At 47.0% G+C, this 27,300-nt stretch overlaps 8 protein-coding genes across 8 annotated transcripts; 5 read left to right on the top strand and 3 right to left on the bottom strand.

The window, feature by feature from the left end:
- Positions 1-42: 42 nt before the first annotated feature.
- On the bottom strand, positions 43-2,479 carry I302_103014 (uncharacterized protein; the record flags this gene model as incomplete). The annotated part of the gene is made up of 8 exons (XM_019188383.1): positions 43-514; positions 586-700; positions 768-997; positions 1,060-1,531; positions 1,600-1,752; positions 1,825-1,911; positions 1,984-2,184; positions 2,290-2,479. The coding sequence occupies 8 exons, from the start codon at positions 2,477-2,479 to the stop codon at positions 43-45; spliced, it is 1,920 nt and encodes a 639-aa protein (XP_019051261.1).
- Positions 2,480-3,941: 1,462 nt separating this feature from the next.
- On the top strand, positions 3,942-5,311 carry I302_103013 (uncharacterized protein; the record flags this gene model as incomplete). Its single annotated transcript, XM_019188382.1, has 2 exons — positions 3,942-4,657; positions 4,819-5,311. The coding sequence occupies 2 exons, from the start codon at positions 3,942-3,944 to the stop codon at positions 5,309-5,311; spliced, it is 1,209 nt and encodes a 402-aa protein (XP_019051260.1).
- A 198-nt stretch (positions 5,312-5,509) lies between these two features.
- On the bottom strand, positions 5,510-7,099 carry I302_103012 (uncharacterized protein; the record flags this gene model as incomplete). Its single annotated transcript, XM_019188381.1, has 3 exons — positions 5,510-5,797; positions 5,859-6,720; positions 6,846-7,099. The coding sequence occupies 3 exons, from the start codon at positions 7,097-7,099 to the stop codon at positions 5,510-5,512; spliced, it is 1,404 nt and encodes a 467-aa protein (XP_019051259.1).
- Positions 7,100-7,605: 506 nt separating this feature from the next.
- I302_103011 (uncharacterized protein) lies at positions 7,606-12,792 on the top strand (the record flags this gene model as incomplete). Its single annotated transcript, XM_065869599.1, has 22 exons — positions 7,606-7,669; positions 7,761-7,807; positions 7,896-8,653; positions 8,824-9,167; positions 9,233-9,317; positions 9,375-9,467; positions 9,526-9,584; positions 9,637-9,871; positions 9,934-10,060; positions 10,119-10,193; positions 10,294-10,642; positions 10,711-10,810; positions 10,868-10,936; positions 11,085-11,217; positions 11,276-11,346; positions 11,402-11,433; positions 11,496-11,598; positions 11,655-11,694; positions 11,749-11,792; positions 11,848-12,020; positions 12,157-12,367; positions 12,474-12,792. 22 exons carry the CDS (start codon positions 7,606-7,608, stop codon positions 12,790-12,792), a joined length of 3,531 nt encoding a protein of 1,176 aa, XP_065725671.1.
- Positions 12,793-13,484: 692 nt separating this feature from the next.
- Positions 13,485-16,304, top strand: I302_103010 (uncharacterized protein; the record flags this gene model as incomplete). The annotated part of the gene is made up of 11 exons (XM_065869598.1): positions 13,485-13,827; positions 13,992-14,255; positions 14,352-14,445; positions 14,523-14,787; positions 14,903-14,968; positions 15,052-15,145; positions 15,215-15,356; positions 15,433-15,516; positions 15,575-15,627; positions 15,750-15,850; positions 15,912-16,304. 11 exons carry the CDS (start codon positions 13,485-13,487, stop codon positions 16,302-16,304), a joined length of 1,899 nt encoding a protein of 632 aa, XP_065725670.1.
- Positions 16,305-16,741: 437 nt separating this feature from the next.
- I302_103009 (uncharacterized protein) lies at positions 16,742-18,329 on the bottom strand (the record flags this gene model as incomplete). The annotated part of the gene is made up of 8 exons (XM_019188378.2): positions 16,742-16,876; positions 16,970-17,046; positions 17,127-17,197; positions 17,277-17,459; positions 17,528-17,798; positions 17,882-18,002; positions 18,080-18,198; positions 18,296-18,329. 8 exons carry the CDS (start codon positions 18,327-18,329, stop codon positions 16,742-16,744), a joined length of 1,011 nt encoding a protein of 336 aa, XP_019051256.2.
- A 2,758-nt stretch (positions 18,330-21,087) lies between these two features.
- I302_103008 (uncharacterized protein) lies at positions 21,088-23,146 on the top strand (the record flags this gene model as incomplete). The annotated part of the gene is made up of 3 exons (XM_019188377.1): positions 21,088-21,601; positions 21,664-22,541; positions 22,604-23,146. 3 exons carry the CDS (start codon positions 21,088-21,090, stop codon positions 23,144-23,146), a joined length of 1,935 nt encoding a protein of 644 aa, XP_019051255.1.
- Positions 23,147-24,175: 1,029 nt separating this feature from the next.
- I302_103007 (uncharacterized protein) lies at positions 24,176-26,802 on the top strand (the record flags this gene model as incomplete). Its single annotated transcript, XM_019188376.1, has 11 exons — positions 24,176-24,406; positions 24,559-24,771; positions 24,856-24,937; positions 25,114-25,380; positions 25,457-25,524; positions 25,578-25,605; positions 25,673-25,745; positions 25,823-26,221; positions 26,335-26,443; positions 26,540-26,599; positions 26,680-26,802. The coding sequence occupies 11 exons, from the start codon at positions 24,176-24,178 to the stop codon at positions 26,800-26,802; spliced, it is 1,653 nt and encodes a 550-aa protein (XP_019051254.1).
- Positions 26,803-27,300: the final 498 nt, after the last annotated feature.

The raw sequence follows: 27,300 nt of genomic DNA, 5'->3' as shown, positions 1-27,300 counted from the left end.
TACTAAGACCAGCAGCCTGTGAGGGACTCCTTATGTCCGCTCTTACACCTTGTTCGCCATGATCTTGGTAGACTTGTTACCTCCCTCCGTACTTCCAGGATCGTAACCATCGGGAACAGCAACATTCCCAGTCTCATTCTCGACAGCAGTCCTAGTGGGCGAGTGGTCATGGTGCAAACCCCTTTCCTTGGCGAGAGTAGGGACCTGGAATCCTTCGGCATCTGGTAAACTCTGTTGATCACCGAGTCTGGGATTTCTAAGACACAAAGAAGCGAACACCAAAAGGGTGGAGATACAGATACCTGTGATGGTGAGGTATCGTTGCACTTCTCTGTACGCTTCACTTGCAGCTTCTCTCTCTGGTGTTCCCGGGGGGTATTCTGCAACCAGGTCCAGGGGACTGGCGAAGACTGAGGCGGCCATGGTTGCTGCGTCTGCTACGCCGTATCGATTAAAGGCATTTAGGAGGTGCGAGGGGAGACTGTTATTCCAGATTGAAGCGGCGATGGTGTTTCTGTAATACACAAATGTCAGTCAGTATCGTTGTGGCGAAGCGAAGCCGATGAAGTGCATGCCTAGACTTACCCAAGAGCACTTCCGATTGAGTAGGACGCAAGGTACAGCGAGGTCACGGTGGCTGTTCGCTCGTGCTGGACCGCAGATTGAATCATAACTTGTGTAGGGTACGGGAACAGACCACCTGTAGTATAGACATGCGTCAGTTATGTGGGCGAATGGACAACTTGTGAGAGAGGTGCAAGACGCACCAGCAATACCAAGGACGACCTCTGCACCGACCAAACCTGCGAAATCATGTGCAGAGAATCCACCTCTGAACCTGATCAAAAGACCGAAAGCAAGTACGAAGAGGAGTGTACCGGCGACGATGAACCATTTCAATCTTCGGACTCGTCTGATCACCAGACCCAAGGCAACACCAACGACGACTGAACAGAAGGAATAGATATTCTGGACACGGGTGGCTGAGGTGATGTCTCTGTATGAAGGCCTGCTGTCAGTCGTGTCCCACAATAATGACGTCGATATTAAATTGCTTACCGATCAAAAGCCAAGGTGAGTGTGTAATACAAGTAGTCACCCTGAGTGTACCAAGCAGTATTGAGTAACATCGCAATGCAGATTGGGGCGAGGACCATTCGAGTATCTTTGAAGAGTCGGAAAGGGACTGCAGGGTGTTTCGCAAACTTCGTTTCCCAAATGATGAATGCTGGTAAAGCCACTACGAAACCAATCACCAAGGGAGCGATGATATGTGCGGCTTTCCAAATTCCACTTGTACCTCCTGCCAGGGTGAAGGGGACGAGTATCAAGGCGAAAGTCGCCGCCAAGAGGATCAATCCGACGATGTCGACTTGCCAGAATATCTCAACCCATAACGAGGGTTGTGCGAGGGTCTTAAGAGGTGAGGGTATCTCATCTAAGAGACCTTTTCGCCTGGCTCGCCACTCTGCTTCTACCAATGAACCGAGTAGAGGGATGGCCATGGCGGGGAAGATGATTGCCCACATTCCTATAAGCCATAGACATAGTCAGCATAATGTTCCCATTGCATGTATAATACCAGTGTTGCTCACTCACCAATACCCCACCCCCAGGTGGTTGCGCCCAAGACAGACGAGGCGACATTACCTGATACCCAGGCGTTGATGATGAATGGCATGGCAGGGATGTAACTGAAGAACAGTCGGGATCGAAGTGAGGTGACATCGGCAATCAGGACTTCGACCAGGACTAGATAGATTTGACGTTTTAGCTTCCATGTTGTACCATGCATCCGAATAAATTGCTATGGGCAGTACTTACGTTGCACCCCAGTATAACCGAATTGGTACAAGACTGCACCACCTGAGAAAGCGGAGAGGTTGTTTGACGTAGCTTGGACGATAGTTCCTATGAGATGGTAATGAGCATGAGGCTACCCTCAGCGGATCGGTAGGATTTGCGGGTCAAGGTATAACTTACCAATCGCATAGAAGACGACACTGATAAACAAGATACTGATACGACCAAAGTAATCTGAGATCTTGGCGTAGGCAGGTTGAGCCGCAGCAGCGACCACCGATCGGACGACAGTGACAGTCGAAATTTGGGATGAGGTACCTAATTCTGATAGGGCCGTAGCTTGATAGGTGTATCGGACGGTACCATCTAGGCCGTAGCTGTCTGTGAGGAGATGCGTTATTTTGCATCAGTCAGGGGGACTAAGCACGATGATACCTTATGCGAGGGCAATGGGCCGATGGGTGGGAACGAGAGGGCAAGACTCACAGGCAACCAAGAATACCGAGATGAACAAAACCCATCTATGCCAAGTGGTAAAGCAAGACGCGATGATCTCGATCCTCCTCACACCTGGCGACTTATCTCCAAAAGCCGTGTCATTATCACCTTGCTTTTCGAGCTCTTTTGTAACCTCTAAATCGGGGTATAACGGATCAGGCGATTTATTGGGATTCATCGCGAACAGAGAAAAAAGATGGCTTGAACACTCTCGAGCGATGATACTGATTAAAAGATTCAAAGTAAACTGGGGGATTTTTTTCAGGAGAACAAGTGGGTATTTTTATATCTGATACCCCGATGGAGCCATCATCTGATCTCGTCTGCTCTACTCGTTTATCTGATAAAAAGAATGAATCAGAAATTAAAAAGAAGGCACGGCGTGAGAAGAGGCTAGAAGTCGACGAGCGTTGGTCAACCAAAATTTGACGTCAGAATGACTCCACCACACCCGAAATTAGCTTGAAGATCTTGGCGAAAATCATTTAAAAAGGTGTTTGGGTATCTCAAAATCGGCCGATTTGGGATCCTTATCTGATTAGGGGATTTGGTTCCGGCTCAGATCGGAGGACGAAGGGGTGCATCTCCATTCTCCTAAGAGCAAATCCGGGTCAGGTAGGATGCATGTGATATTATACTTGCCCTGATCTGACTCTACTCGCAGCTGTTCAGGTGCTAGGGAAGATGTGCTCCAATGGGATGGGATGGGAGGATCGTTTCGGACGAAACTCGCATTATTTGTGGAGTTGTTCTATAGCTCTCTTCTGACCAAGCTCTGACGAGTCATTGATTGATACACCCAAGATATCGGATCTAGCTTTCTTTAAGTTCCTCTTCTTCTTCTTCTCAGGTGGGACATTGGCTAGTGTTCTATAGTACGAAGCCTGCAGGGATAGTCCGCTTGAGTGACTGCTACTTCATTTCTGGCGTTGCCATCACAGGATAGTATCATTGCATCTGAACCAATTACTTTTGTCTTCGCTTTCAACCAGCCCACTTCACCCTTCTCAGTTCTGCCGCACTTAGGCAACAAGGGACTGAAACAAGGACGTGAGCCGGATCTAGAACGATACAATATCACTCTTGCCCCTTCACCGTCTATGGTCGGCCGACATATGCTTTGGAAATGTATTTGCTGCGATACTTTAAGGTGAGTTGACGTCATTTGCACGAAATTACCAGATCTGTCATAAGATCCCAGTTTTCGGTGCTCCAGTTTTGGACCATCGCGATATTCTCGTAATGGCCTTGGGGTCATGTTCCCACCAAACACTGCATAAGATACTTATACATACACTGAACTAGCGAAGTCGTGGAGGTACTGAATGATGGGGAATCATTATGCTGCTGCTTCAAGCTTACCTAGGTTGGGAGAGACTGATTTTCTGTGCATCGCTTCTGGAATACAAGACCGTGAGACAAAAGGAGGATAGAGGGGACTATAGCTTGTATGGTCGGGTCCACCGGGAATATCGGATCATGTTTAAGCGATCTAAGCGAACAAGACTATTATGGCCTGAAAAACAAGGTCGAATTAAAATCACATCTCATCTCATTCGCAGACACAGTAAGAATAAACACGAGTCATAGACAACCCCACCATATCCGAGATCACCGACACTCAAGTGGTTGAACTCCAGATGAACGAACGTCAGACTCGGTTCGATATTGCCCCGGGCAACGCATCTTCAAGGGGATGGTCCGCTTCTCAATCTACCGTCAGACCCTCACCCAGTCCCTACAACAAGGACCGTTCACGCTCGCGCTCTAGGTCACGTATACAATCTAACTCTAGATCTAGGTCGCCTTCCGCTATTCCGTCATCGTCAAGTCGATTAGTCCTATCTGAAGATTATCGTTCCCGTCTTCCACCCATTCTATCCCGCTTTATAGGGTACAGACCCCCCGGCGCCGTACCGCCCTATGATCCCCTGCCTATCCCACCTTTCACATGGTTGAATTACATATCACTGAAATATGAGATATGGCTGTTCAGCTTCCTCGGTTCATTCGGTGGGATCTTACTTGTAGAAGCTATCTGTTCGACAAATACGGTATTTAGGAATGTCTATGGATCGCCTATGATTGTCGGATCATTCGGCGCAGCTTGTATATTGTTATTTGGGGTTATCGAAAGTCCGCTCGCTCAACCTAGGAATCATATACTGGGTAATCTCTTGGGAGCGATTATAGGAGTTTGTCTGACGAAGCTGTTTACCTTGAATGGGGGGTTGGAAGAGTACAGGGATAGGTTGGAGAGGAACGATGAGTTTGGTAGGAGGGGTTTCGTTAATGGTGGATTGACTGTTGGGGTTACTATGCTCTTTACATCGATTTTGGGGGTCGTACATCCTCCGTGAGTAATGTTTTCCGAGCGTCCCTACTGTCCTTTCGCGGTATCCCTTTGTGCTGCATATGTCTCTACTACAAATCGTATCCCCCCCTTGACCACCCTAATTCCCGATGATGGGTGAAGGCAATGCTGATGGATCTGATTGCGGGGTGTGAATGATTCAGAGCAGGTGCAACAGCCCTAGCAGCATCGACAGACCCACTCATCATGACCCTCTCATGGAACTACATCCCCATCGTTCTGTGCTCTTCGCTCCTTCTCATAGCTTGGGCTCTGATAATCAATAACCTGGGACGAAGGAGATACCCCGTATACTGGTGGAACCCCCAAAGATACTTTGTCAAACCTGATCCCGAACCTGAAAGGGGGTCCAAACTGGCCAGAGGAAGATCAAGGGAGAGCGAGGAGTTGGCGTTGAAATCTTTAGAGGAAGGGAGGTTACGGAGATTGGAAGATGGCGGTAGGTCGCCCGAAGCATTGCTTGTAGATCGGATACAGGGTCGTGGGGGGAGTTTGAAGGATGTTGTAGGTGCTTCTGATGGGTTGAAAGAAGATCAGGGGTCGGGGTGGAAGGGAGTGCATGAACCTCTTGGAAAGACTATGTCGAGGCATGATAGGGAGCTTGCTGAGGGTGTGGACGAGTTTGCTCAGAGATAGAGAGCTGGGGCATCGCGCTAATCGTGGGCAGGTGTATTTGTTTGAAGAGGTGAAGTAATGTACAAAGAACAACGTTGTATGCATTATTCTGCTGGACATATGATACCAGATTTTTACTATACTACACAGACCACAATCGAGGATACAGTTATGCAATATTACCATCTATTCCGATTGGACTTCGTCAAGATACCTACCCTACCATATGACTTCAATATACTTACCCCTTCCCCCATTCCGAAGCAGATCCACAACTTCTTTCTTCACTCTCCCCACATCCTCATTTTGTACTTTATCCCCCGAGGCACACTCGGGTACACCATCCATTGCTGCTCCGTTCGAATACCCTCTATCTCCCTGATCAACATTTGTTACACCCCTAAGTCCCAATATCCGCAATGAAGGTAGTTTTGTATTTCCTGGTATCAACAGTCCCTCCAATAGCTTGGATGTAAGTTGGAGACGAAGGAACGACAGATCCAATATCTACTCAAGGTGTTTCAGCTTACATCTCTCCTTTGATATCTGATATGAAAGTTGGACCTACCTTCAGCACAATCAATTTCCTACCCATCGATGCAAAACCTCTTCTCATCCCTTCTTCAGTGACTCCCTTCCCTCCGAATCTTGCTCCTGCCAAAGTCAACTCCCTCAATCCGGCTGGGAGGGCTGATACCAGTCTATCTAGATCCGATGGCAGGGTGCAGTAGCCCAGATTCAACGAAGTTATCGAGGTGAGATTCGGTATGCGAGGTAGCAGGCTCTGAGGCGATGGGTGGAGGGTTAGAGATAAGTGCGAGAGTACAGGCTCTGTTATTCCGGGAACGTCCCAATCACTCTCCAGATCCCGACTTTGGTCTGACGATATATCTATCTTGTCAAGGCCATTGACTAGTGATGGGTCGAGATCTGGTGGAGGATCTGACAGTATGGCTAGGAGGGATTTGTCTGATATCCTATATGGACTGTCCGAAGGTAATAGTGAAGCTGTATGGAGAAGAGATGACTTGAGGTGTAAGGATAAATAAGGTATTTGTTCCCGCAGGATCTCTCCTAAAGTGTATGTATTTTCCTCTTGATCGATTTCGCCCGTTGCTTCATCTTCTTCGTGACTTGAGTAGTAGAGTGGGGTGTCATCTTCTAGGTATCTTAGTACAGTCTTCAAGCAATGCTCCACTAGCGTATTTTTCGGGGTGGTTGGGGAGTTGGACAGTAATGCCGCGGAGGATATCAGCTGCTTCGTGCTGACTGGCTGAGCCAAAGCTTTCGAATGATAAGAATCGGAGGATGAAGAAATGGAAGTGTTGGTGGAAGAAGCAGATGGTCTCCACGATGGGGGAGGTGCGGGACCTGCTACTCCGCGGGAAGCTTGGCGATGAGCAAGGTTGGATCGACGAAGAATCTCGGCGCTAAACCCCAATACCCAAGTATCAGTACAACCAATCACCATACGATCCAGAGAGGGTCCTACAAGCGCATCCGTACGGCATAAAGAGCGAATGGAGCCCACAGACCTAAGAAAACTGGAGCTCACGGATGCACGCCACCTTGTTCAACATCCACCAATCCTCCTAGACCGCTCGTCCCGCTCGTAGAAGCAATAGGAGAGGGGGACCATATCCTTTCATTGCTACTACTAGCTCCATTCAAGTGAGGAGGTACATCCCTGGGTCTCAAGCTCCTTGAAGAGGAGAGCAGGTCGTTGACTGATTTTTCTTTTGGTTCTGCCTTCTGAGGCTGTTGGGAGGAGTGGAGGAGATGCTTGAAAGTCGGTAGGTGTTTTGGCATTGCCCCTTGGCTTTTGAGTTTGGAAAGATGTGAAGAAGCGAATGGTATGGATGGGTTGCTCAACGGCTCATCAGGCCGGTGTATGACGTAAGAAAATACAGATGAGTGAATCCAGAGAATCAAGGGGTGAAGAGATGAAGCGATGAATGCAATCAACATGGATCATTTCGAAATTCGAGATACGAAATGCTGTTTGCTGTAGTCACTCGCCATCGCCACCCCATTGCATCTATGAACGTTACCCCGCATCTTTCCCACGTGACTCTGACCCTGACTCCACACTTGGATGACCCGGTTCGCACTAAACCGATGAGATACACCGTACAGTGTGAGTGAATGTGGATCAGATGATAACATGATACTAGTGCTTGACAACGCATCCATCTCACCACCCATCCCATCGTCCATTCTTCATCTTGGCTTCCACCCATCGCACTCATCATACAGGATACAACTCACCTCATTGATCCACAGAGCCTGCTCTGCTTGAGCTGTAGATGACCACAATGAGCACGTACGATACTACTTCTCACAAGAAGGGAGAGTATCCACAAAGGACAGACCAAGCTAGTGAGTGGATTCAGCATCGCGTCCCTCTCCCTTGACCAGGTGATCGCCGATCTAAGCTCCGCCCTTGACTGATTTCCGCCTTATCATGCAGGATACAAACACCTCGGCTCTACTCATGGTCGACTAGATCAATTCATCGTAAGTTGTGTAACCCTTCTCAACCCCTCTAGATCCGCAGCATTCCTTTGTCTAACCCCCCGGGTAGCTGACCATCTCACCATTGCAGGGAGGCCACTATGCAGACTATAATCTCTCGTCTCTTCTCTTCGCTCACCGACTAGATGACTCCAAGCACGTGAAGCTGGAAGTATGGTCCACCCCCAACAGATCCAAACCATCATTCGAAGAAGCCAAGCGCCAGAACTACCGCATCGCCCATAAAGGGGAAGAATTCGGACCATCATGGACTAATCACTGGTTCCGCATCACTCTGCACATTCCCCCAGAGTTCAAAGAATATGAAAGGATCCAATTCGAATTTGATCCTTCTGGCGAAGGCTTGATCTACACTGTCGAGGGAAACCCCATCCATGGATTGACAGGGGGCTTCAAAGGTGATCGCCGAGTCGAATTCATCATTCCTCAAGATATGAGGGATAGTGGTGTAGCTCATTTCTATATCGAGGCGAGCTGTAATGGAATGTTCGGGATTGACGATATGGATCCACCCGATCCTAATAGGTACTATAGGTTAAATTCTGCTGATTTGGTGGTACCCAATATGGAAGCTTGGAGGTTGATGTGGGATTTCAACGCTATTCATCAAGTCTATAATACCCTTCCTGACGATTCGCCCTTGAGCAAGCATTCATTGTATGTTGCGAACGAGATTATGAATACGTTCAAGAGAGGCAGCTTGGAGAGCGTGGGGAGATGTAGGAAGTTAGCGGAAGAGATTTTAGGGAAAGAATGGGAAAAGGAGGTTGGGAAGGACAGTAAGGACGCGGAGAAGCAGAAGGGAACGTTGTGGGGTGTCGGACATTGGTGAGTGGATCTCTTCTCGCTCTGGGGAACATCACCTATGTTCTCCTTGTAGGTGTCAACCTTGCACTCGCTCCTATCCTGCTTCCGTCGGTCGTGAGCCTCATTCAGCTATATGCCTCACTTCGCACCCTTTTGGGAGAAACTATTACTTACAATATTCGTTCACCCAGCCACATCGACACAGCCTGGCTCTGGCCTTTCTCCGTCACCCAACAGAAGTCCGCTCGATCATGGTCAACCCAATGCGACTTGATTGACCGATATCCTGAACATCGATTCTCAGCTACCCAAGCACAGCAATTCAAATGGACGGAAGAGCTATACCCCACACTCTTTGCACGGATCAAGAGCAAAGTGTCTGAAGGATCGTTCCAACCTCTGGGCGCCACCTGGGTTGAGATGGACACGAACATGCCTTCTGGTGAAGCTTTGGTCAGACAATTCTTGTATGGTCAGAGGTATTATCAAAGTAGATTTGGGTTTAGGGCGAAGACTTTTGTCTTGCCTGATACTTGTGAGGATTCCTTCCCATACCCCTTCCATTTGGTTGGTCCTGCCCATTGCTTAATCTGTGTATAGTCGGGTATTCTAGTCAGTTGCCTCAGATTTCGAGACAAGCTGGTGCACCCAACTTCTTCACTCAGAAATTGTCTTGGAACTCAATGTGAGCTAGCAGTATATCGACAGCGGCCAAACTGACGCTGAATTGCTACGCGCATAGCAACAACTTCCCTCATACCACCTTCAATTGGGTCGGTCTAGACGGATCACAGGTCCTCACTCATATGACTCCTGTGGACAACTACAACAGTCAGTAAGTATCGCGTCATTTCATGTGGACTTGTCACCTCACCGCACTGACAATCTGCCAGATGTGACATCGGAGACATTAGACGTGGTATGACAGGACACAAGAACCTGGAAGTGAGCGGTGAGTACGAATCTTTAACTCTACCCAAATCATGCTAATTCAATATCTTTAGCCCAATCACTTCTCCTGTTCGGTAATGGAGATGGAGGCGGTGGACCCACTCCACCCATGCTCGAGAGACTTCGAAGAGCTCGGGCGATCGGCAAACGGTCCGATGCAGGTGGTCAATTACCACTAGTCAAGATGGGAGGGAGTTTCGACGAGTTTTATGATTCGGTCAGAAAGGAGACTGATAACGCTACGAAATTACCCTATTGGCGAGGGGAGCTGTATTTCGAACTTCACAGGTCAGTTGCTAACAGCCTGAGGCAGTTATAAAAGAGCTGACATTGGATGTTTTGGGCCACAGAGGAACATACACTTCTCACGCGTCGATCAAGAAGGGAAACAGGAAGAGCGAGATACTCATGCGTGAAGCGGAGTATGCAGCTACGATTGCTAGTCTGATTGATCCGGATTATGAATACCCTAAAAAGGTATGTCAGCTGTATTTTACACGATTTGTGAGTAAAGAAGCTCATGGACTGGGATTAGCGCCTGGATGCCGCTTGGGAAGACCTACTCTTATGCCAGTTCCATGATGTCTTGCCTGGAAGTGGTATTGCTATGGTACGTGGATATACTTTTTTTTAATCTGCCGGCCTCCTGTTTTCAGCCCGAACTTCGTCACTCGCGATTGTTTAATACTCACATCGATGTCATCACGTAGATCTACGAAGACGCTGAAAAGAAATATGCTTCTCTTCAATCATCTATCCATGCAGTACTCAACGAAGCTTACTCAATCATCTACCACTCCTCCTTCCCTATCTCAGCTGAAGAAACCACTAAGATCGCTGGACCGATCTTCGCCGTGAACAATATACCAGATTACCCAAGACAGGAAGTGATCAGTATTCCCATTGACTCTCATCCTCAGATTGAGAGCAGATCAGCTCAGATTAGCAAAGATGGTCAGACGGGTTATTTGTTGGTAGCTACTAAGAACGATGAAGATGCTCATGAGGGTTCGATGTTGGCTCATCCTAGAGGGCTATATGCTAATCCGAAAGTACAAGGTGAGTAGTCTCTTCCGGATGGATGACATGTCGATAGGAAGACTGATCATGTCTGTCCGGATATATAGTTACTCAAGAGAAGGATGACCTCTTCATCATGGCGAATAGCAAGTTGTCGATGAAGATTGAGAATGGTAGAATCACTAGCATATATGACAGAGACCTAGAGCAAGTTGTCACGACACTAAGTGGTGCTAAAGGAAACCAGCTGACAATCGTATACAGGAAGGAGCTCTTACCCCATGGTCAGACTGGTGGTTTGGTGATAATGGAGGATCATCCGAATTACTGGGAGTGAGTGATACAAATCTCCGTATTTGGTGTTGAGAGGCGAAGCTGACCAGTACATAATACCCTACGTACAGTGCTTGGTAAGCTCTTCAAGTTTGATCGCACTTCCGTATACCTATAGTTGATCCGAGCTGACGTATCGACGAAACAGGGATGTTGACGAATTCCACCTTGAAAAACAGACTCATCTCAAATTCGAGTCCGTGCATATCAAGGAGGAAGGACCACTTCGAGTGATTGTCGGAGCGAGTTTGCAAATCGGTCAGAGCCGCGTCGAAGTCAATGTGAGTGTGTATACTGGTCCACAATGGTGCAGTGCTGACATATGTGATGGGTACTCAGATCTCGATGGACGCCATTGCGGCTTCGTTGAAAGCTGACGCGAGGAGTATGTTAAGATTTGATGCTGTCATGTGAGCAGGGTTCTTTCGATTTCGTGCGAAGTACATGGGCTGAATGATGTGACAGCGACTGGCGAGAGAAGCATCAGTTCCTGAAATGTAAGCTATTGAAGTTGAGATCTCGATCATATGGACGACAAGCTGATATTCGTTCACCATAGTCGAGCTTCCCCTGGACATCTATTCTGACTTTGCGACCTACGATACTCAATTCGGTACTGTCGCTAGACCAACTCATAGGAATACGACTTGGGATGCTGCTAAGTGAGCTACGCATCTCCTCGATCTTCTAAAAGAATCATAGCTGATGTATAGAATAGGTTCGAAGTGTGTAGTCATAAATTCGCTGATCTATCCGAGGTGAGCTAGCAATTTCATTTCTTCGTATAACTGCAGCTGATGAGAGATATTCAGTATGGATACGGTGTCGCGATCCTCAATGACTGCAAATATGGATAGTGAGGAGCTGCATAGATCTCCGAAGTGAATTAGCTGCTGATGTACTTGAAACAGTGCTACCCATGGCAATATTATACGATTATCACTCCTCCGAGCACCTACTCAACCGGATGCAGACTGTGATATGGGAACACATTCATTCTCCTTCGCGATCTATCCTCATAAAGGGACTTTTGTGGAGAGTGATGTGGCTCAGGTGGCTTATGCTTTCAATACACCTATGCGATGTGAGTGTAATCATCCTCACTGCCGGCAATCTCCCATTCGTGCTCCAGTAAACCCAAAAGCTCAGGCAACCATCTTCATGTGCTTCATGTGGTAATTTGCTACAAAGCTGATCTGATGTCCCCTTCATATGATTAGTGAGATACTCCAAAGAACCTATTGATATCGCCCTCGAGCCATTGGCATTACAATGTCCCTTCAAGCTCGAAAATGCGCCTAACGTGATGCTCGAAACTATCAAGAGAGGAGAGGATGATGGTTTCTCCTCTGATCACGGTGGTGGGCATAAGACGATCATCTTGAGATTGTATGAGCATCTCGGTGGACATGCCAGAGCTGCATTGAAGATGTGAGTGCGGTGTTTCGCTTCGTCGATGCGCGGGATGCTAGATCGTGAGAGCATGACTGATTTTGGAAGAAGGTTTACTGATACTTGCGGAACTACCTTGTTGCAGCACCGGTCTTAATGTAGTCAAAGCGGAATTGGTAAACATCTTGGAGGATCATCTTGAAACTCTGAAACTGCATCCCTCAGCTCCGGCTAAGAAAGAACAACCCAAGAGGGGATGTTCACCTTGTGCCGCGGAGGACCAACACAAAGAAGGGGAAGAAGATCACGACGAAGATAAGAAGAAACCCAAGGATGACAATTCGTCTGAACTCAGAATTTCATTCCGAGGATACGAGATCAAGACTGTTAGATTGACTGTGGAATCTTCTCATAAGGGGAAAAGAGGGAGAAGGGGATCGGAATGTAGTTGGGTTAAAGTGTAGCTTCATATGCTAATACCAAGGTGTTCCGAATGTAACAACGCTCAAAAGAAGGGAAACTGGAGATGCAGCTGGATCTGTATGGGTATTGGAATGGGAAATGGTTCTTTTGTATGCTGTTCTGCTGGTTGTGAATTAGGTTGAAAATGACTTGAACGAATGAATGAATGAATGGATGTGTTGGATTGCGTTGTCCACTGCATCTGCAATCACCCTTACGAGAGTTGCTTGTAAGCGCTGCTAAGTTGACGAGCAATTCCAGATCTTTTGGCTGTGATTCCAGATTCCGTTCGGCGACTCAATCCTTGCTCGCGTGAAGTCATCTAGTGAGAAGAGAGACCAGAGCCAGCCGAGTGAGTCTATTTTTGGGCGTATGGGTTGAGAGGTGCATATCGGATTTGACCGATTGTTCGATCTTCACTCGCTTCCTTCCTGATTTTTCGGTCATATGCGATGGCCCTCTACTTCATAGCAGGTATATGAGATGGGATCGTTCTTTTGCCTTTCTCTCTTCTGAATATCCATTTTGTATACCAAATAGAGACTCTTGTGAACAGTGATCAATGGTTCTTGGGATATAGGAAGGAGGTATGTCTGTAGATAGACCTAGAACGGATAGAACAGATAGACCGATCTCATCGGATAGAAGTTTGAGTACCAGTTCGACACTTCGAGAGGATCCGGGCGAGCCCACAATGGGCGACAAGGAGTCCACGAGAGATGAGAAGGGTCTGCCGGATATCCAACCTAGGGATTATGGAACCGGTATAAAGATGCCTGTCGAGGCTGGACCTTCCGGACCACCTTCATTCACTTATTCAATCCACGTTCAACCTGATCCTACCAAAATTGAAACCACCTCTCAAGTGGATATGGACTCGTCTCGTAATGAAAACGAGAAGCAAGTCATAGAGGCACGGGAAAAGGAGATGAAAATGGAGATGATAGATGGTAGGCCTAGAGATATATACGATAGGTTCACGAAGTCGCAGAAAAGGAGGATATTGGGTATTGTTAGTTACTCAGCTATTATTGCTCGTGAGTTGGTTTTCTACCTCAAATCACTCCATCTCACTCATGCACCTGCAGCGGTATATGAGACTCGGATCATCATCAATGATCTTGATCATAAATGACGAGTGTACGAGTACACACCACTACATATCCACAGAGATACATCCGCTAATATACCGATCCTTAAGCAATGACATCCTCCATCTTCCTCCCCTCCATCCCGCAGATGTCAGACCAACTCCACTCATCCCCAGAAGTAATCAACTACACCGTAGCGATATTCATCCTGGTCATAGGAATCGCGCCGGTCTTCTGGTCCCCCTATGCGGGGTTCTACGGAAGAAGACCAATTTACCTCGCTTCGATGCCTATTATGGTGGTGGCTAGTATTGGGGTTGCGCTTAGTGGGAATGTGGGTGGGTTGACGGGGGCGAGGATCGTTCAGGGGATTGGTGGGTTGCTTCTGCTCTACCATCATCACCGCAATGTACTTCTATCTGGGATAGATGAAATATTATGCTGATTGAATTGAATTGGATGTATCGCAGGGAGTTCATGTTTCCTCTCGGTCGGAGCGGGGAGTATAGGTGATATCTACAGACCTACAGAGCGAAGTACAGGGATGTCATTGTTTTACATGGTGTGAGTGTTCTTCTCATCTCCTCCATCAAACCCCACATCAAGGCGACAGAGTTGATTTGACCTCTCTCATCCCACAGGACCCTCCTCGGCCCAGCACTCTCCCCAGCCATAGCAGGCATATTCACCGAATACACCCCAGCAGGCTGGCGATCATGCCAATACTTCTTAGCAGGTTGTGGCGCATTATCCATCTTCCTAGTATTCTTCTTCTTGCCTGAGACGTCTCATCCGCCATTACCCCATGAAACGCTGAAGAGGGAGAAGGGCAAGAAATTCGTTTGGTACATCTGTAATCCCCTTAGTTCGTTGGGTTTGCTTAGGTGGCCTAACATACTTGTTGCTGTGGGTGGTCGTCTCCTTATCCTCTCTTTTAGAATCCTCGTACTGTGTGGTATGGTCCTGCAGTACCACCGGAGCCAACCAGAAATATGGCTAACTATTCGTGCTCCGATGACAGTGCTTCATATCGAGTTGCGGGATGATCGACACGTATTGCGTCTTGGTACCTCTTTCGTCTGTTTTTGTGAGTTGTAGTCCGTCACCCCAGCGAACATGTGTTATCTATACACCGCAGACATGATTACTGAGATTTGTGTACCTCCGCAGAAAGAAAGATATCACATAAACAACCTGGCAATCTCGGGATGCCTGTACCTAGCCAATGGGGCTGGTAACATCCTAGGCTCAAAGATCATAGGACGTAAGTGTAGTGTGTTCCCTAAACCTGATCCTGATCCTAATCAAAATCAGACTGACAAATTATAAATAGCATGGGCCGATAAGACGGTGATCAAGTACATTGCGAAAAGGGGCTATCGGCGACCAGAAGATAGGTTAAGATCTGCCCTGCTGGGTATAGGCGTGATTATGCCGCTGTCGAATTTGGCTTATGGTTGGTTATTGCAATATGGGTGAGTCTCTTTCGACTGTATTGCCTAGTGTTTAGTGTACATATGCGGAATGGGCACTAATGTGTTGTATGAGTAGGGCTGGGGGGATTGCCGCTCCGCTTGTGATGGTTTTTCTGAATGGGATTGCCTTGATGTTTGGTTTTGCACCTCTCAACACTTAGTGAGTTTCTTCTGAATTATCACCACGTCTCACCGTCGCGTCGCTGATCCCATTCCAGCCTCGTAGATGCTATGCAAACCCGAAGTGCTGAGGTTATAGCAGTGAATAACTGTGAGTGGCTATATCCATCCCACCGTAATTGCCCCTTGCGATGTACTCCAGAGCGATGCCACGCTCGACTTGATGCTTTGCTCCAGATCAATCTCACTGATACTGTTTTCAATGTGAAATAGGCATCCGATATATATTCGCAGCGGGAGCTTCGGCATGCATCTTACCCATCGCCAATGCCATAGGATGGGGTCTGACCATGACGATATGTACGATTTTGACTGTGAGTGAACGCAGCTGAACGTGCCGTTCTGCCTTGCTGATCCGTTCGTACGTGTGACCAGTGGATCGCAGCCCTAGCGTTATACCTGCTATACAAGTACGGCGATAAGTGGCGAGAGAACGCTAATAGGAGATATGGAATTACGGCAAGACAGGCTGATGAGGAGAGAGTGGAGGGTGGGAAAGATGAGGAGTCCGCTGTGGTCGACCATACTCATCAAAGTATGATAGAAAGGAAGGACGAGGTTAATGCTGCGACAGAACAAGGAGGATCGGGATTGGATCTGGAGAGAAGTCGATCTACTCCAAAGGCAAAGATCGCGGAAGGAAAATCAAGTACTCATAAGACAGATGATGGGTTGAAACGCAAGAGTACAAGGGATCTACCGAATGTCGAACAGGTACTGAAAAGGACTGTGTCGTTAAGTGGGCAGAGCGTACATGGTGGTGGATAGTTTGACGAAGAACGGAAAACGGAAAATGTATTACTGTACTGTATATACTGCGATGTCTAGCTTGGATGCAACCTGATTTATGATGTCGTAATGGTTCATCAAGGTTCATGTTGATGAGACGAAATGGCAGAGAAACACTGTATATTTACAAGTAGGATTAATTTGTATTCCAAGTTACCTTAACACGTATGACGAAGAAGAAGAATATCCAAAAAACAGTCTATGTATGTATAAGAGTATGGTAAGACACAAATACTGGATGGTAGGGGTCACACCTAACCATCTCTCTGTAAACGATCCAAAAACCAAACCGAACGGAACAAACACTATTCACAAAATCCCAAACCTCAAATCAGATCAATTTTCATCTTCTTCCCAGCCCCTCTTCTACGCTTATTCGTGAATCCCCTCAAACCACCCTTAACGTTCTACATTTCTCAGTAATAAGCCCCATAAGCTTCTTCCCCCCAATCATCCTCCGTTATACTCTTCCAAGCCAGGTATATAAGTCCCACTGCCCCCGCTTCTAGCAGGGTCGATAGAAAGGCGCTATTGACTTTACCATTTGACGACTAAGTGTGCGAGGAGATCAACTCCATGAACTCCACGTCTGTCTAGAGGGGAGCCAGCTGTCTTGAGGGCGGAGAGGATGGAGTAAGACTTACATCGCATAATGGTTGGGAAACCAGGAAAAAGATGACTTGGGCAATTGCGAATAGGACGAATGCGCCGAGGTATAACACTGTAATTCATGACGCAAACAGTCAATCAATTATAAGCCATCTTGTAAAGAGAAATGGGTTTCGCGGTCGTAGGACTTACTAGCCGGTTTGGTCTCCCGTAGGGTATTCAGTGTGATATACAGCATGAGTACTGTATAATTCACTACAGCACTGTACGTTGAGACGACAAGAGGTCAGTCACGATTTCAGTGATGTCGGAAGAGCTTGTCTCGGGGAACACCACACTCACATGGCAGGCCATAATAACGATAAAATGAATAAAGCGATATTCTTAAGATACGTTATATCATCTCCTGAAATTTCAAATACGTTTGTCCAACCCAGTGAAGTGTCCAGCGAGATGTAGATAGTAGGTATGAAGAAGAGTATAGCGAGGATCGATAAAGGTGCTATGGCTGCTGCTGTACCGTCTCTGCGTCACCGTGACACACAAGTCAGACTCTTGAGACCTTAGTGAGGGGAAGGGAGGATTGAACTCACTCAACAACCTGAGTAGCGATAATAGCGTTCCCCAACAAAACCCAAAACATACTGACGATGACTGCCACATGGATACTACTGAGTATCGACAACGCCGTAGAACCTTGCTGTAATAATGAGGACATGGTTATGATCTGCAGAGCCGAGTGGAGACCATACATGAAGAGGAAGAAGCGGAGCTCGATACGACCGACTGCAGCTTTGCGTTTGGAGGCGTGGATGGACAGGGAGATGGCGAGAATGAATGAGAGTGTTGAGAGGACTATGAGGGCTGTGTCCGGGAAGAAAGAAATTCGAAAATCAGCGAGTGGAACCTTGCTAGCTGATTACGCTGTGTTTGGTGAAATGACCCACCTATATCCCCCGGCGATCCCCTATGACCAACCCTCGCAATCTGGCAGTCGCTCCCAACTCCCACTCCAGCATCGGATCGGGCAACTTCCACCACTGGATCTTCTCTTACACTTTCGCCGGTCTACCATAGCATAGCATTGGTATGGGTTGATCAGCTCACTTTGTCATTGTGATTGGTGTTTATGACGAGGCACTCACGACGTTATAGTTGGTGAAGAAATCTGAAGAGTCGGGGAAGAGGGTAGTCAAGGATTGTTGGTCGGCGTTCCATATTTGCGAGAAGAAGAGGTTGCATTGAGGTAAGACTGTGTGGGAGCCTGTGGGAGCAAAATCATCGATCAGTCCTGGCCTACGTCCCATGATTTACGAGTGGACGATTGGTTCGCGTGCAGTAGTATCGGGAGGTCAACTCACAAATCCACGAGAATGAACCGAACGGATCTGGCATCTTGCTTGACCTTCTGCCAATATACCTTCCCTATCCTGGAAGTGTTCCGTTAATCTGTCTCTGATATCTTCGTTAAGGATCCGATGTTTTGATGAAGTATGATATCTTCGACAAGGAGTCAATGATTGATGGGTTGTTCTGACGAAAGTGAATAGTCCAAGCTCAGCTGGTCTGTCTATGGGTTGTCAAGGTATAGATAGAGGTGGTTGTCAAGCCGAATAAAGCGACCTGCGCTTGTAGGTAGGATCGATATAGGTTAATTTTAGATGATGGTGATGGTGATGAAGGAGAAGAAAGATGAGGATGATGATGAGATGAGTCGATATGGAAAGATACAATTTGATTGATCGATGAGGATGAGAAAAGAAAGGATGACCAAGAGCAACGCAAGCAGGTGATTGGATGGTCCCCTCTTCTTCCATGTAAAGTAGGTAGCGATGGGTCAATGCTCACTTACTAGGTACTTGCTAACAGGTACGACGTTTCACCCCACCTCTCTCTAGATGAGCTTTGATATAGTCCAGTATGTGGTATATATCGGTTCTAGGCGATATCGAGAGACGATCAGAGTGAGAATTGAGAAGATTAAAGTGAAGATGAGCAATTCACCTCGTTCCCCTTAAAGGAGGGTAGGTTGACTCGGTATAGTGAGGAGTGAAGTGCAAGTGACGAAAGCGGTGTTTTTTGGCTCGAGATGGAATCGAATCGAGCTACTAGGTTGAAAGGATGGATAAGGATGGGTATACTGTTTCTGGTATTAGTGGGTTAATGGTATAAGGTATGTTACGATTGAGGATGATCAGTTCGAGGTGTATCTATCTGTACGATAAGAATGTGGGGGAATGACTAATACATGTATTCATAGTGAGCAAACCTATGAGATGATGCATGTCCGTCAGTGTGCAAGTCTGTGTTAGTTGTGTGTGTATATGTATGTTGAATCAACTTCTACTCCCTTGGTCCTCCGTTGTCAAGCGATCAAAGCACGAGGTACTAGTACAAGTGGAAAGGGTCCGAGTATACAAGGTGCCTTTGAGCATCGACCTCTTTCCGTGTTGTGGAGTGACAATCATAGCCAGTGACATGAGTATGACAGTGATGACCAAGGAGATACCATACTCATGCTATTTCGCAGTGATTCCAGTTGTCCTTGCTTGATACAGTATCATGTCTGAAACAGGGTGGTGATGTATAAGTTACTGGATTGTGGGTGATAGATCGGTTTTGACCTGTTCGGGGAAAGCTTCTTTCTCCCCTCAAAGTTTCGGATTCCTTGTTTTGTCATCAGTCAAATTCCAAAGACTCCTACATGATCATAATCATGATCTGATGATTAATCAGATTGTATTCCAGTTGGAAAGACAATAGCGAAAACAAATGGTAAAGTCGAGACAATTCAAAACGCGATTGTTCTCTTCGTGTTTCATCTGATCGCGTCCTCTTTTTGTCGATCATCCGTGATTCCACGTCGCCTAGTCTTGGCTTTGGAAACCTTGAGAGTCGATCAACGGAAAGGCATGTGCTGAGTGAGCAGATTCTAGGCCAGATCACTGATGGAGCAAGCAGATGCATCGCAGTGACTGTCCTCACATAACACCTGATTTTCACCCGCAGGCAAATCCAAACAAAAAACAATTCACGTCCCATTTTGAGTTCTTGTCTTGACTTTCAGGGTCTATTTTGGGTGAACTGACCTCTCGGAATAACTCATGGCATGGGAAGAGAGCAAGAGCAGTCCGTAAAACGATTGAACCCGTGCGAAACCCTGAAAATCAATTGACTTTGATTTCTTTTTTGTGACATTCCATCAACCGACGTGCATTTCGAGGCTTGACGTGACGACACACCCTTTGTACTAACGCGTAAACATATCACATCTATCATGATGGGCCAAGTCTAAAGGCCGAGCAAGAAGAGACAAGGTGAACGCCCCTGATGTACTGAGGCGTCAGGTTGGGATGGGAATACCAACCATACGAGATGCACAGTAAAAAGCAAAGTAAATCACGTTGATGGTGGTAGTGGGTGGTGCAAGTAGATTGGGTGATGGAATAAATACATCTTTTCTCCCTTCTCTATATTCTTCTCATCATCTCTCTTTCCTTTTTTATACACTCCAATCCTCTCTTTCCGATCACCTCTTATACATCCTCTCTCAGCTCGACTCTATATCACTACGTTGAGTGATCATCCACCATCATCAAACACACAACACACACAGATCAACGCACAGACCCACTTAACCCTACAAACAAACAATAAAGCCCTTCCTTCTTTACACTCTGCTCTGACGCCAAAGGGATACTAGAATTACTAGAAGACGCATTGATCGCTCTTCTTCTGGTTGATATTTCGGGTCCTTTGAGTCTGGTTGTGAGTATAAACGTTAATTAGATTGGGAGTGTAAACATATATATAAGATCACCTGTCACTCTTTCCCCCTTTCATCTTCTTTTGGTTTCCTTCCTTCTTCCTTCTCCTTACCTTACATCTCATCTACTCCCATCTCATTCTTCTTCACATCATACATCCTCTTCCCCTCGTCATTATTTCGTATCTCAAACCTCTTATCCTGCATACCATTTACTTGCCACTTCAACGCTCAATCACGTACTTACGATAATAACGAACTTGCAGTCTTTCGAACACGACCCCACGTTCTTTTCTTTACCTTTACGGTTTCAACATAGAGTCTGGTACTCTATTCCATCAAATACCTCCTAAAAACCAAATCACTTACCTGGAACAATCAAGCATCATGACCTCCTCAATAGCCTACGCTTTCACCCTCTTCTCCCTGCTCTCCTTATTACCTTCCCTCGTCTCCGCCGCTCCAGACAATGACGTGACCTACCAAGTATCCTCCAACTCCTTCCCCAACAAATGTCTGTCAGTGCAAGGAAACTGGAATGGTGCGAAGGTAGTACTGAAGGATTGTGACGAGGACGACACCACCTGGAAATGGACCGGTTCTCACCTCCAGAATACAGCTACCAACAAATGTATCGATATCCCCGATGGAGGGTGGTGGAACGGGAACAAGCCTCAGATTTGGGACTGTTTCTCTTACAACACCAACCAGCAGTATGCCGTCAGTGGAAATAACATCAAATGGAACGATTGGTTCTGTATGGATATCACCGATGGTAAATCCGATGATGGTACTCTTATTCAACTCTGGCAATGTTTCTCTGGAAATACCAACCAACAGTGGACATTCACTGAGGTCGAGGAGGTTGAAGATGGTTCGGATGACGAGGATTGCGAAAGTGGTGGGTGGACAATCTCCTATTCTGTTTTGTGAATCAGTGCTAACAGTGCCATCCTTCCACAGTCACCGTCACTGCTACCGCTACCACTATGATCGGTGGCGGTCTTTGGGCTGGTTCGCCAACCGCCAACGCGTCCGTCACTGCCAACGCCACTGCTTCTTCCACCTGGATGACCGCTTCTGTCACTGCCACTGCCTCAGTTACCGCCTCCGCCTCCTACTGGTCTTCTGCTCCCAACAACACTGCCTCTGCCACCGCCTCTGCTACCTCGTCCGCTAGCACCTCCGTTTCCAGTGGATCTGTCTCATCTGGTTATCTCCAGACGAGCGGATCTAAGATTGTCGACAGCGACGGAAACGAAGTTGTGCTCCGGGGTACCAACATTGGTGGTTGGTTGGTATGGGAAGATTGGATGTGCGGTATCACCGATTCCATGAACCCCGATCGATTCCCTCTCAACACCCTTGAATCTCGATTCGGTACCGACAAAGCCAACACCTTGTGGGAAGCATGGATCAACAACTGGTTGACTGAAGATGACTTCAACAACTTTGCCAACATCGGTTTCAACGTTGTCAGACTCCCCTTCGGATTTAGAAACTTGTACGATGCCAGCGGTAACTGGAGAGATGATGCTTTCACTCACCTTGATTGGGCCGTTGCTCAAGCTAAAGCTAGAGGTATCTATGTCATCCTCGATTTCCACATCTGGGCTGGTCAACAGGCTTCCTACTCTGCTATCTCCGAGAACACCAGCGAAGGTGCCAGTCAACGAGCTGCCGTCGGTGAGATCTGGAAGAAGGTCGCTCAACACTACCTCGGTGAATCCATCATTGCTGCTTTCGACGTTATCAACGAGCCTACCGGATCGTATGGTAACAACCTCCAACAGGACTTGTACACTGCCGTGCGATCTGTCGATGCCAACAGAATTATCATTGTGAGTGTCTTCGGCTGTATAACATGAAGAGCGCTTGAGCTGATCTAATCTTCGCTTTCTAGCACGAGTCCATCTCCACCGACCCAAGTCAATACGGCTGGACCAACGTCATCTACTCATTCCACGAGTACCTCATGATGGGATCCGACTACAGTTCCAACGTCAACCAATACGCTCAGTCCGTCCAGGCTTACGTCGACATGTGGACCGGCTACGGTATACCCAGTATGCTCGGTGAATTCATGGCTGACGGTGAAACCCTTTCGTACATCCTTAACCAAGCCAACAAGAACAACTTGTCCTGGTTATCTTGGGCTCACTCTACCGTCAATATGGGTCGATGGGGATTATGGAACCACCAAGGATTCTACGTTGATGTTTCTTCCGACTCTTACGATTCGATCTTGAGCTCTTGGTCCAACATGCCTTCCAAGCAGCAATCCACCATCATCTACGATCAATTCAAGGCCGGTGCGACTGGGTCTACCTCTGTCTCGCAGAGGAAGAGGGATGTCCCCACGAAGAGGTTGACTGCCAGACATGGCGGTCGATCCAGGAGATCAAACTTGCCTGGATCTCATGGGATCCAAGGTATCTCTTTCTAAGTTTGGTGATGTGATTTAGGGAGAAATGAAAGAAAGAAAAGAACATTTCGAACGACTTGTATATGTCATCTAATCACTCACGTCAGTTGCTGTGCTTCTTGACTAGATAGTGGGATGCGTTACAAGAACAATCTGAGAGGACTTGACAGTTCATCTTTGATCAATCTGTTGATCAGATAGATCATATCTATTTTTCGATTTTCATACAAAGGGTTTTTTTATCTATTTACATAGTGGGGTTCTTTAATTCATGCTTCGTCATGCCATGTTATGTCATGCCTTTGGTAGTATTTTTTACTTTGTTGTACAAAGTAGAGTGGATGAATAAAAGATGATGAGTCGCTAGTCGATTTTTCACCTTTGATAGAAATGCATCTATGAACTGCCATCAGAGTACGAGTACCATTTCATCGAGTCTGCTGTATGTATGATTTTGAACATCGCCGGTTGCGTCTACTGATTCGTTGCTCTTTTATCATTCTTAGTATTTCTTACTCTGTTGCACCACGAGGTTGTAGTATCAGACGTTATGACATCTGACATGAATTGCTACGAGCAGTGTGGATTGGTATAAGCGCTTGTAAGATGATAGTCATTCGGTCAGACCCGTCATGTGTGTTAGAGTCGGTTATGGCATTTAACCGCGCTCACTCATTCACCTGCTCACTCAACGAACAACAAAGGACAAGTGACAATCAATTCACTATATATGAAGCACTTCATCACGCATTCATGATCAACGCTTCAGCAACACCATCACCCACATCTCCAATATCTTACTGAGTATCAGCACTAATCCTTTGAGGGGACCTCCATCACAGCGGTAAATCAATGAGATTAGTAGCACTCATAGCAATCTCCTTCTTCTGAACACGGAGAGACAGAACACGTAGTAACAAGTATCATCGCGGCTATCCAGATACGCTGATTTTCTGATATACACCTCGTAAGTAACCAAGTACCAAGTGATATACCTTTTTGTCTGACTATCCACTGGATGACATGACAGATCATACAACCCTTAATACCATGTTACCTAAATCCATCTTCCGATCCTCTCTGCCCCTCCCCCTCAGAGGAACCTCACAAACGCGATACCTATCTACTCGAGCATTTAGGATCTTATCTTCGCTTGACTTACCTACCGATACGAGCCAACAGATCCCGGGATGCTTTGATGGCACTTCGTGGAAGGGGTCAGGGGAGGAATTGGTATCGCGATGTCCAGCTACGGGGGAAGTGCTGGGTAGGGTTAGAGGGGTGAGTGTGCATTTTAATCGTCCATTGATCCACCCATCCCTCGAATCGTTGGTTATGCTTCAAGTCCCATATCCATATCCATGTCCATTTCTGATCTGTCCAGAGCCCCGTACCTTCGGTACACCGCTAATGCGATATCCCAACCTCATTAGGCCTCCATCGAAGAGACCCAATCAGCCATCCAAGCCTCGCACGAAGCGGCCAAGCTCATCCGACGAACGCCCGCTCCGAAACGAGGAGAGATAGTCCGACAGATCAGAGAAGCGTTGTTATCGAAAGTGGATGAGCTGGGGGATTTGGTGTCGCTGGAAATGGGGAAGATCAAGAGTGAGGGTAGGGGTGAGGTTGTGGAGTTTATTGATATTGTGAGTTGAGTTGGGTCACTCCGTCTCAAGATTTGAACAAGTCCTTCGTAACGGGAACATAATATACTAAATGGCTTGATATAGTGCGACTATGCCACTGGATTATCGAGGTCGATGAAAGGGAATGTGCTTCCTTCTGAGAGGCCTGAACATGTGATATATGAGAGTGAGTGGTGATGTCTCAGCGTTGATATCATTCGACAGTTGTCAGAGTGGGGTACGGAAATTGAACCAAGACACTGCCATAAGAGTAAACGGAGATAGAATGTCATAGCTATAGCCTGACCGACCGCATTGAACGACTTTACTTTACTGATTAATGATTGTCTGCACACCTCCCAGATCCAAACCCCCTCGGCGTGGTCGGTATCCTCTCAGCATTCAATTTCCCCGTAGCAGTCTACGGATGGAACATGACCATCGCACTCGTCACTGGTAATTCCACTATCTGGAAGCCTGCCCCATCGACCCCACTCGCTTCTATAGCTGTGACCAAACTCATCCAACCTGTTTTGGAGAGGAACGGTGTGCCTGCCGCTGCTGCTGCGTTGGTTTGTGGTGGGGTGGATGTGGGGAAGACTGTTGTGGGAAGTGAGGATATTCCGCTAAGTGAGTGAAACATCCCACTGCTGGTATGATCTCTTCCAGGCGGACGGGGCTGAGTGTGCGCTTTTATAATTGACAGTCAGTTTTACGGGGAGTGAGAAAGTAGGAAAGGAGGTTGGTAAAGCCGTGCAGGACAGATTTGGAAAAGTAAGCTTTGTGGTTCGAAATCGACGACCAATCTAGCTAATATACGCTTGTAGACCATTCTTGAACTTGGTGGTAATAATGGTGAGTCCAATGGACTGACAAAACGCTTGTTTATACGTGACATGCTAATCGAGCAGACCCAACTCAGCTGTCATAGTAGATGAAGACGCCGATCTCGGTCTTGCATTGCAAGGTGTACTTTTCGCTGCTGTTGGTACAGCGTATGTCAATCTCTCACATCCAGATTCAGATCCAAAGCATGGCTTATCATCAAGTACTAACCTGATCATTTATTCAGAGGCCAACGATGCACCTCGACCCGACGACTTTTACTGCACAAATCCATTTCCTCCGACTTCCTCTCCCGTCTTCTCAAGATATACGACTCCACCCATCCTACGAACCAACTCCTCGTCGGAGACCCACTCGAACCGTCCACCCTGATTGGTCCATTGCACAATCTAGCCGCTGTGGAGAAGTACGAGAATACTCTCGCGGGTATAACTGAGCGAGGTGGTGAGATTCTGACGTTGAGATCAGGTAGGATAGAAGGAGGTGAATTTGGGGTGGAAGATAAGGGGAATTGGGTTTGGCCGGTGGTTGTGCGGCCTTCGAGGGATGATCCGTGTTGGAACGAAGAGACGTTTGCGCCGATTTTGTATGTTAGGGAATTTGAGAGTATTGAAGAGGCTATTGAGTGGGTTTCACCTTTTCACGCATTCCTGTCCTTGTAGGGCGACATCTCTGGCAAATTTCAGCGGTGGGTTGTTGTCATATACTGACTTTCTACTCTCCCGTCTCGTGATGCAGAATCAACAACTCCGTCCCTCAGGGTCTATCCAGCTCATTGTTCACCTCATCAGTCCAGTCGATGGGTAAATGGTTAGGTCCCGATGGAAGTGATTGTGGGATTGTCAATGTGAGTTTACATATCCGATGTCGTTGTTGTGTCATCAATCTTCATAATGCCACGAACCGTGCTGAGTTTGCTGATTCACCTCATTTAATCGGGTAGGTCAACGTAGGCACCTCGGGCGCAGAGATTGGAGCCGGGTTCGGAGGTAACAAGTCGACTGTGAGTTGATTCCTTGGATTGTGGATTGGAACGGAATCTTCGTGATTGCTTCCGGCTGACTAACACTCGTACGTACGCAGGGATGGGGAAGAGAATCCGGTGGAGATGCTTGGAAACAATACGTTAGGTGGTCGGCTGCAACTGTCAATTACTCGAGTAAGATGCCTTTGGCTCAAGGTGTCAATTTCGGTATTCAGGCGTGAGGAGTGCGGAGTGTGGTTGCACGGTAGATGGTTTATGAGGGTGCTACGGGAGATTTCTCAATTTGCTAGCTACAGGATATGATTGTAAAAGTAGAAGTGGATTGACCCATCTCATGCATAAGTTATCTGTTCACGTAAATGCGTAACATATATACCCTCGCTTAGGTAAATTTGATGTGCAAGAGAAAGTTAAATTTGGTCTTGGTAAGCGAAAAGCAAAGTTCAAACACTATAGCGAGGAAGGGACCTTTGATCCCTGACTCAGGTCACTTGGATTTGATCGATGTGCCTTATCTCGTATAAATATAGGTCGTTGTTGATGTTGATGATTCATTCGTTCACACAGGTACAGTATGATCTGATATCAACGATATTGTCTCCGAAGCTGCAAGGATCCTTTGATTCCTTTACTTCCATTGAAAACAGCCAAAGGACAATGATCGATCTTGAGTCGCTCGACGTCGGCTGTTGACCGTTGGCCGTCTGATGGTGAGTATG

This window comes from Kwoniella bestiolae, chromosome 1 (assembly GCF_000512585.2).
Source record: "Kwoniella bestiolae CBS 10118 chromosome 1, complete sequence".
Lineage (NCBI taxonomy): Eukaryota > Fungi > Basidiomycota > Tremellomycetes > Tremellales > Cryptococcaceae > Kwoniella > Kwoniella bestiolae.
Note: the sequence above shows the minus strand (reverse complement) of the source record. Positions and strands in the feature narration are given on the sequence as shown.